This window comes from Ptychodera flava, chromosome 9, assembly GCF_041260155.1.
Source record: "Ptychodera flava strain L36383 chromosome 9, AS_Pfla_20210202, whole genome shotgun sequence".
In the NCBI taxonomy this organism is placed as follows: domain Eukaryota; kingdom Metazoa; phylum Hemichordata; class Enteropneusta; family Ptychoderidae; genus Ptychodera; species Ptychodera flava.
This window is the reverse complement of record NC_091936.1, coordinates 25,733,211-25,743,398: the sequence shown is the minus strand read 5'-3', so window position 1 is coordinate 25,743,398 and position 10,188 is coordinate 25,733,211. Positions and strand designations below refer to the sequence as shown.

Here is a 10,188-nt window from a genome sequence, read left to right as displayed (position 1 = left end):
TTATTTAACTCAGTGAGAAAGAACACATCTTAGACTTTATTTTCGAACATCTTTAATACAGTTAACGTTGAAGTTGAACATCGTATTGCGAGAGAAAAGACATCTAAATAAATTGAGTAGGTGCGATTGTGTTGAAATAAATGTAAATCCTCGATATCAGATCGTTATCACAATAGTATGCCCGCTGTAGATCACAAATTCCCATAGTTACTTCAAAAATTGCCCTGCATTGTGTTGGGTTCAGCTTACTGTTCTTTTACTTGGTCACAGATAAGCTTATATAAACCAAATAACATAGAAATGAAAAATGCAAACTAATTTGATTATTGAAGATTTTTGTCATTGCCATTATCTGTGAACGTCCGAAAACTCGTGTAAAAACTATTGGTTTAGTTGAGACATTCATGCGACTGAATTTTAATCGTAGTCTTTGTTAAAATAAAACGGAATCCCCATCGCACAAACGTAAGTACTCTAAAAAAACAGCTCAAAGCCACTACACTCGTCAACATGGTTGAATACGCCACCAACGTTGAAACCGGTAGATGATGGTCAGCTAATGAATCTCTGCATTCTGAAGGATAAGGGCACAGGCGCGTGCAGTGTTGCTTTGTTAGCCCTGCGGGGATCTGAAGTTAGAGCGGCACGCCCATGCATGCAAGGCAAGGCCTTGTCCGAGTCGTAGTTGTAAGAAGCTTCTCTCTTCTTACCATGGCAGGCGCTTAAGATCCCCGAAGGTCTATCGAAGCAACCCTGCACGCGCCTGAAGGGTGCTTGTTTTACTCCTTAGCAGCCAGCTTTTTTCAGTGCCTTGTCGAAATGCTCGACCTTTGCTTTAAATACTCCCGGCACTGCTTGCTCTATCACCATCTTCGGAATGGACATTTTTGGGTCATTCTGTCCAAAGTCAACCACGCGAGATTTATTTGGTTCCCTGAATAGAGAAGAATAAAAAACAGAAACGATACAGCATGTTAAGTAAAGACCGCATAAAGTATACATGATCAAGTGCAATAAGATCATATATTCGATGCGAGATTAATACATGTATATCCTTCTCGCAATGCCGCTTTTTGGAATTTTGATAAAATAAAATGTTTGATGACGATCCTCCCTCTAGTGTGAACGTTCTGAGATCAGCCCAGCAATATGATCTTGATCAATATGTCACTTTCCATCTGCGCCATACATAAACGGTAAGAACTGTCATACCCTATATCTTTTGTAACTTTCTAATTTACTCAGCCTATAAAGTCCAATCAGCATTTAATGAAGATCAACACTAGCCTTACATTGTTCTGTATTTGTCTGTATTCTCCTTTTGTAAACATCTTCAACCTGATGAAGTCCTACTTTTAGGACGAAACGTTGTATCAAAATTACCAAATCTCAAGTATACGTATATATATATATATATATATATATATATATATATATATATATATATATATATATATATATATTATATATATACACAAAATGTATACAATGTGCCCTCCCGGTTATCACCATAATGGCTTTATGGCAACCTCTGAACTTGGGCACAGAGAGTACGGTTATATATATATATATATATATATATATATTATATATATATATATATATATATATATATATATATATATATATATATATATTATATATATTTTGGCTGGCATTCTACGGTATAGCCTTTTTTAATAGCACTGTCTTGCTTACCCAGGAACTTCATAAATAAATCTGCCTGACGGATATATCACTCCGCGAACAAATTTCTTTTCTTCTGGACATTTGGGATGATCCACACTAATGTCTGTATGTGAAAACAAAACAAAACAAGAAAGGAGTTTATGGGGAAAACAAATAAGGCTGTAGTAATAATTGGTGAATCACGGATACTGCCTATCACGTGAGCTAAACGACCTATATTCAAGTTAGAGAATTGACTGACTGATTTGAATATCTGCCTGTTTATATGCAGTGGCATGCAGCGGCACCTGCTGTTTTTATTCGAAAATGAACGGCAAAACTCCTACGTCGTCGGTAGGTACTCGATAAATCGTCGATGCTTCAATGGTGAACTCTAAATAAGGTTCCAAGAGCACCGGAAAACACTAAAACAAACCTTTTTCAGGGGAAAAACAAATTCATACAAGTTTAAAATGATAAACAAGATCTACTTTGTATTGCACAAGTATTAACTTAAAATTTACTCACGGCCCAAAACGTAAAGTCTCTTCTCCGCATGGTGTCGTACGCTAACCATGCTGATGAACTCTCTGGCCGAGACAAGTCCGAACAGTGCCGAATCGGACACCGATCGGATTATCTGCAGATTGTCAGGACCCTAAGGGAATGACATCGGATGAAAGTGAAATTGGAGAGCGCTTAATACTTTAACAGAAGTCCTTCAGTCAATCAATGTCCGTAGAATCAACTCAAGTTCTGTCACACAGACGACGCTGAAAAGACGATGGCGTCACAATGATATAACACATGCCGAAAAACGACCGAAACTTTCAGATGGACGGCCGGGATGTAAGTGATACAGAAATGGAAAAACGTATACTTGGTTACCACCAATGTTACGATTTAAACTATAAAAATTTGCAGCAGTGTACATTCTGTTGCACACAGAAGAAAAAAATCTTCGATAAAAGCCTGTTAACAGCAGCAAACCCTGCGGTCACGATCCGATAATATTAATAACATTCTTAAAAACTTCAAGTGTACAGTTATCGGAACTGCGCCTATGCGAGTTTCTTGTTTACAAACAAAGTGTTTTGTGCACGATATCTAGATGCACCTCAGCATCATAGATGCAACATTTATATTATACGATGTAGATTATGACAGACGTGTTTTAACTTTCATCAATCACCATCGTACCTTGGATATAGTATTTACATTGGTCGCACGACCTTTGAGCGCAGTTCCGACGACTTTATCCCTTTAAACATAATTTATTCAGATTTTTATCTCTTGATAAATAAATAAATAAATAGACAAACAAACAAACAAATAAGTGCATAATTTATGCACTTTGTCAATTATTTATACTTCCTTGAAACTTTGCAATGCACAAGTATAACTTAGACGAATAAATGCCATCATTAAACTCGTTTGCCAGTAAGCTTATAAGACACACTCTTTGAAACGAAATCCCAATAATATTGTTCTCACTTAAGGTAGAATGCGCCTCGGGGAAGGATGTTTGCACTCTCAAATTTTTGTAATTCTTTTCTGATCTACCACTTGTGGGGCTCATTTAAAGCATTTGGATTAAGAAAAATGTTCACCAATTTAGTTTTACGAAAATAGAACATTTTATTTGTCCTCATACGGATGGCGGCCATTTTGAATTTTGAATATTGGTCAGTGTTCGGTAATTTGTTTTGTTTCTCTGGTACTAAACTTTGCACGGTGACCCCTAATTTTTATTCTTGATTTGTTAAGAGAATGATTGAAAGTTTTAGTGAGGAATGTTTGCGCAAAAGTTTAAGTCTTTAAGTTTCGAGGCGTATACTACTTTAAGACAATAACACATGCCATTTCTTTATTAAACCTTTGAACGCCAAAGTCAATTTTTGTTACCTTCATCAAAATATACACCAGTCAATTTTTTTCTAATTTTTGCCAAAATTTTTATAAAAAGCTGAAGCCAATAAAATGTGATGTTCATTTGGTCCAAAATTGTCAAAAAATTACAGAAAAATTTACAAAATTGGTAAAATGTTGCACACTATAATTTTGGTGGGAAACAATTGCAGCGCTCACATTAATTGTGTTAATTGTAATTAAATTCCCAATAATTTCCCTTGATTTTTAAATATTGTTACCCGACACTTACACCTAGTCTTTCGATCACTTCAACATTCTTGAGGTCCTTGTCAGAGCTTTTCAGGAACTCAAAGTCTAAACACAACTCTGCCAATCTCTGTGGACTGGCATTGACGATGCGTTCCATCTTGTATCTGTCATGGATTTCGGAAAAAAAAATCTTCAGACTAACTTGAGAAAACACACTTAACATATTGACATATGCTTTGCTAGGACATATGGTAAATTTTTGTCTTAATTGCGACGGAAATCATACCCAAATATGAAATCGATAGTCTGTAATTTTCATCGTTTAGAAAAACAGACAAGAGTCGTAGTTGAGAGGTTATATTTCCCTTTAATTGAAAGAATTATTTACCCAAGGGTTTCAAGTTGAAATGTGGCCGATCGACACGCGCCTCAGGAATAGATTTAGACTTTTGCAATTTTCCTTTGGCCTACCACTTGTGGGGGCTCATTTTGAAGCTTGTGGGGTAAATGAAGTATTCACAGCCTGGTTTTGTGAAAGTCGGTAAATCATATTTGCCCCATCGAGATAACACAGGGATGGCGGTCATTTTGAATGTCAAATATCGGTAAATATTGGGTAATTTGTTTCTCTAATAAGCTTACTGGAATTTGCAAGGTAACCCCCGAATTTTATTCTTTGACTTTGAAAAAGAAGGGTTGAAAGTCTGCGTGAGGAAAGCTTGAGCAAGAAAATGAAGTGTCTTTCATTTTCGAGATGCGAACTACCTCTAGCCTTTATGATGTAAGTGCAAAGGCGTATGTACACGTGTATTGGGATTACAGCAATTGATGATGTGTGTTGGCACTCTGGCAATGTCAGTTACATGAACCGGTGGTTTGGATTCTTTAAAACGTCTATGCGTCTATGAACAGCTATAGGAGATTCAACACTTGTTTGAAATTTACATTTAATCATCAAAATTAAGCAATAACGCCATCGCAAGCCGGGATAGACGATAATTTGTTACAGTGCGAAACACAGAGCTTATAGGCGAGTGCTCTTTCTCTGAGAATGAGTGCAACAAGACTAAGTTTGACGGAGTACCACATAGGAATCGAACTTCGGAGAGGTTGCAGATAACTAATATTTCGATAAACTCATACCTGGGCGATTATTGTAATGTGAGGTCAGCCAAACAGAAAATTCGCAGTTCTACAGGAACAGGGGCCGTTAGTACCCTGGAAGAGAATGTATGAACCGGGCACCCAGAAGAAAAAAGGCTCGGAGGTCGATGACAAAATGGTTGCCGAAATGATGCTGTAGAGGAGGAAGTTGGGATCAGGGATCAATTTGTGACAAAATCTCATGCATAATTAGGTCTAGTAACCACCAAGGTGCCACTTCCGTAAGAAGGGTATGAAATGTATACCTTGATTTCAGCATCCCCTTTCGCCTCAAGAAGATTTTTAACCAGGGAAGTGTTGATGAAATTAAGACTTTAACCCCCCTCTTTTACTCTAACACGATATTGTGATCAAAAATAAGCATTTTGACCTTAGGCGATCATTTTCAAGAAAATGCACAGTTCTTACACAGGTATTGGGAAAGTGAACATTTGAAAACTCCAACGATTTTTCACGCAAAAATTGCAAAATTTGTGCTTTTAATTAGAGCAGTCAAGGATGCAGCTGTTTAGCAATGAGCGAATGAATCCACCCTGGCAGAAATTACAGTCTGCCGATATTGTACTCACAGTATTCCATCAAAAACGTCGGATTTCTTCTGATGAATGCTGAGGTCACCCTGAAAAAGGAATTGTAATTGTTTACTCAGAGCGGATATTCAGAAATTATCGTAAAATGCGCCACCATAGAAACCATGGTTTAATTACGCAACTATTAGGCTTCATCGACGGAGGTAAAAAAAAATTATCGATGGTATCTTCTACTTGGATTCAAAGGCGTGGCTCGGTATCCGCCTAATTCGTATGAATCTATCTGCGTAATCTGTCGATATCAACCTACACGTCACCCAACCCGCCGTACGTACGCGCATGTGTCTGCTGTACAGTCTTTGCTGCGTCTGTCAGTCTATCCGTCAGTCCTAATGGTATTTTCAGTATTTTCTAACTCACACTTCCAGCGCAAGCTGTTTTATCTACTTACTTTAGGAAGCTAATAATTTCGTTACTTTCCAAGGCTGTGATCAGTCGGTAGCAAATATCTTATATCTTCCAATCACAACTTACATAATTAATGGACCAATCTTTCAACTCCGCTGTTTCCATGACAGTGTTTGTGTTTTAAGGGGAGGGGTCGTCGGAACTTAATTTCTTGTTTACAAACTATATATTTCATGCACGACATCGGCTGCATCACGTCAAAATAGCCGCAGCATTTAAATTTTTCGATGTGCACTATGACAAACATGTTTTTAACTTTCATTAATCGCCAGCGTTTTTTGAATACAGTGCTTACGCCATACGACCTTTGAGCTCAGTACCGACGACCCCTCCCCTTCAAGTTGACTGACCTTGACCGTTTTGAAATCATGAAAATGTGTCTACTACATAATAAGCAGCATCCAAGCATTTACTATCAAATAGTTTGGTTGCATTGCAGCATGTAAATAAGTTGGTACGTTACCGAGGTTCAAGTTTTGATACCACAGGTGTGAATAGCACACACATTACTACGAAATACAGCGATATCGTGCAACGGATTATCGATTACGTGTAACGGGATAGACCGATTGCATAAACGGGGAGGTGAATTGCAATGTAAGGTCAACAGTTTTTTATTTTTATGAAAGATAGGTATAACTGTTATGGACGTTACTTGGGAAGGGATCCAGAAACAAAGTCAGCTTAAAAAAGACAGCCAGTATTTTACCAGAGAGCCATGGACGCAACGCCCAATAACTGTCTAATCGACACACCGACCATGTTCAATCATATTTCATTTATATGCGTACATCCATTTAAATGATTCTTACCGACGTTTTAAGATTTTTCCAACCCTGGTCATCGCAAACGTATTCCCACAGTTTCTTCATCGTCTCGTCCATCTTAGCGTTGTAGTTTTGTTGTGCCATGGTTGTACGCTGATTTGTCCTACCTAATACCGAAGCGTCGACAGTCTGACTGAAGAAGCGGCCCAAATCTGGGTGGTTTTTATCTGGATCAGAGACGGGTCAAAGGTCCACAAGTGTTAGGTAATTCTCTTCTTCTGCGATGAATATTCACAAAAATAATCAATAACAGAATGGCGTCTTTTTTAAAGTTTGGTTTTGACCATTTTATAGCTGACAGGTGAGAATTTGAGTAAAATTTCTATTTAGACCAGCATGCTTAACTTCTTGAATAATTCGAACTCAAACTTTCAAAGCTGTTTCAAGAAAACCTTGCCAACTCGACTTTTTGACAGTCTCTAGTTATTATGAGGAGTTGAGCGGGAGGAATGTTTTTCAAATCTACCCCTAGCAGAGGGTCACATTTGCAAACTTAGACTGGGCAAGGGCCATATTTTACAGTTGCTAATTTCGTGATGAATATTAAGTTTCAAGATGTTGTCTATAAAGTATTGAGAAATTTTTGAATATTATGAGAGTTGCAATTGCTGTCAACAACACATAAGGGGATGGTGATATCGGCCAGAGTGATGATTGTAATGATGATGATTATGGTGCCAGTGACGAGATGGACTTTGAATGCGTTTAACAATTACAGTAATTAACATTGTAGTGAATCTACAAACAGTGAAAAAGATACCGACGCTGACATAAATAACAACATAAATTTTCAAAGTGATAAGGTCAGATAGAGTGTGCTCAACTCTAAAATCAGAATAATTATTGTCAATTGAAGTTATTTTGGAGTGTCTGATTTTCAAAGTTTCACACATACAAAACATTCATTAAAAAATCAATATCTGTCCATTACTTAGTCTAAATATTTGTAAATACGCCCATTCCTATATCTTATCGGGGTTGTCGGTTTTTTCTTTGCTTTGGTTGTCTATAGCCTGCATTTTTTTCCAAAAAATATTTATTGTCAGAGTGTCAAAATAAACTTCCATTTATTCTTTCAGAAAAAATCACGCAAACGTCGCATGAATAAACAGAAAAATTGTCTTTGATTCAAAATTGTACGGTCACATGTTGTTCATTAAAAATACTTAAAAAATGAAATGAGGAACAGCTAAAATATATGAAGAAAAAAAGAAGAAATTAAAAAAGCGAAATAAAATATAAAATCAACTACCTTAAAATAATGTTAATCTGGCTTGACCGTAGAAGAGGAGAGAGATTGTGGATTTAGAAGTCAATCGTGAAGGCATTTAGATTACCACTTACCTCATCCGATCTAAAACACACACAAACACGGACACACACACCCCACAAGTACAATGATATCGCTAAATACAACACACACACACAATAGAACAAACACACTCCTCCCATGAAATCAGTTACACTACAGCATTACTCATCAATTCAATACGTCACTAACTCACACGGTCTTCAATCGAAGTTTCCTCGCCAGCTCTTTGCGTAGGAATCCGATCGTGCTCTGATTTAAATATTGATACTAGTGGATTATGATATTAGTAGAAAAACTTACAACAAACGGCTTACTACGCAATTCAGGGTCACGCATAGGTCGTATATGCATCGATAGTCAGAGACACAGTAATTGTAATTCATATGCCCAATGGGTTTGTTTAAAATGCTTAAATACAGAGAGCAGTAGCCTTGCAAAATGAAAGAGTGTACATTATCATATGCATATAGCAAAGTGTGTCCTCTCTTGGCAAAAGTACAGGCAATTGTCTTCTGGTTGTCCTACGTCAATACAACCCACGTCTACTCTACTGTATGTTATCAGTTTTGCTGTTACCGGAATGGTGCAAGGAAACAACAATGATCTTACGGAAAATAACGAATTCGTGTGATTCTTCTACTATTCCGTAATATTTTACCTCTTTAAGCAAAGGAAAATACAGCCATGTATGCGTGCATGACTAATGGTGACACGGTCATAACGTCACAGGTATTTTCTTTCGTAGACTTGGTTCAAGTCGGTGAATGAAAAAAAAATCATTTATAATAGTTTCTCTTGTCTCTCCTATTTCGTACAAATTAAACCTATTCTGAATTTGGCAGCCCTGGCCAGGTTTTCCCAGCGATATAATGCGTTACCTTTGTTTCTACCGGATTCACCGACTCTGGGATTCCGGGTGAAACCCACCCTGTATAGCGTGCACTCCACTCACGCGTTTCACATGAAAATAAAACACCAATCGTCGCGTTCACTCCACTCAAACATTCACAAATCACAGACTTGAACCAAGTCTATTTCTTTCGCTGAACGACTCGAAAGAAAACGTCGGGGACAATAAGCTTATGTAATTATTTACGATGCAAAGTATGCGTTGAAGAGTTCAAAACTAAGTATTTCGACGAGATATCGAGAGTAGAACAACTCAATTTATTTTTACTAACAGAACACTGGGAATACTGGGAAATTCAGCTCCAAAGGTTAAAAAACCCAAACCAAAATCGATGAACAGCGTTTTGTGGTGAGGTCTTGATCTCATTCGCTGACTGAACCCGGTATTACTAGGATGATAAGTTTCTATTTATCATGTAATTCTATACTTATCCAAGACTGACACACAAGTAACAACTTCTAAGTATCACTCTATGTACTACGTTGTGAGTTCGATTCCAGTCGAAAATTTACTGATTTGCTCCCTATAATTATGTCATCATCTTTGACGCGATGAAAGGTTCAATGTTTAACTTACGCCACTGCAAACACTGTTTCGAAAACATTTGTTTTAAATATTTAGCAAAGGTTATGTAAGTGTTGATTTGTGATTAAATTGATTAATCATTCATAAATATTTCTTGTAGCGAAGAGTAACTTGAGACAGAGACTGACAAAATATTTGTCTAGTTGTCCGAATAAACGAAGATTCGAGAATAGCACTGATCGCAAATGACGTCACTGTTCTCTCATTAATATGCATAAATAAATATTTGTCTGCATTTTCCGCATGAACGACGAAAATAAAACTTGGTAGCGTTACAATGGTTACTAAAAGTCACGCTAGTTCGTGGTATTTTATCGCTCAGACTACAAACTGCAACAACAGCCGCGCATGCAACAACAAAGTTTTCCGAATTTTAGGCAGTGTTGTCCGAAAGTCGCACGCGTGCAGTTATATTTAGGCCTAGTAACAAACCTGAAATCGCGATCAACGCTATCATGTAAGGGTGTCAGTTTTTGCTTGGATGGAGGCCTATGTGTAGGTACTTATGTAGGTAGGTATGTATATAGGTAGGTAGGTAGATAGGTAGGTAGGCAGGTAGGCAGGCACGCAGGTACTTATGTAGGTAGGTAGGTAGGTAGGCAG

The 10,188-nt window shown here is 37.4% G+C and overlaps 1 protein-coding gene across 1 annotated transcript; it reads right to left on the bottom strand.

The window, feature by feature from the left end:
- Nucleotides 1–16: 16 nt before the first annotated feature.
- LOC139140470 (stAR-related lipid transfer protein 5-like) lies at nt 17–6,959 on the bottom strand. Its single transcript, XM_070709764.1, has 6 exons — nt 6,764–6,959; nt 5,523–5,572; nt 3,830–3,953; nt 2,197–2,326; nt 1,699–1,792; nt 17–934 (listed from the first exon to the last, which is right to left on the bottom strand). The coding sequence occupies exons 1-6, from the start codon at nt 6,860–6,862 to the stop codon at nt 787–789; spliced, it is 645 nt and encodes a 214-aa protein (XP_070565865.1). The 5' UTR covers nt 6,863–6,959; the 3' UTR covers nt 17–786.
- Nucleotides 6,960–10,188: the final 3,229 nt, after the last annotated feature.

Excerpts from the sequence above, each read along its gene's own strand:
- LOC139140470 (XM_070709764.1), bottom strand. The coding sequence starts at position 6,862 with ATGGCACAACAAAACTACAACGCTAAGATGGACGAGACGATGAAGAAA. Across the intron at positions 5,573-6,763 it reads GGAAAAATCTTAAAACGTCG|GGTGACCTCAGCATTCATCA; the intron begins GTAAGAATCATT and ends TTCCTTTTTCAG. Across the intron at positions 1,793-2,196 it reads GAGACTTTACGTTTTGGGCC|ACATTAGTGTGGATCATCCC; the intron begins GTGAGTAAATTT and ends TTTCACATACAG.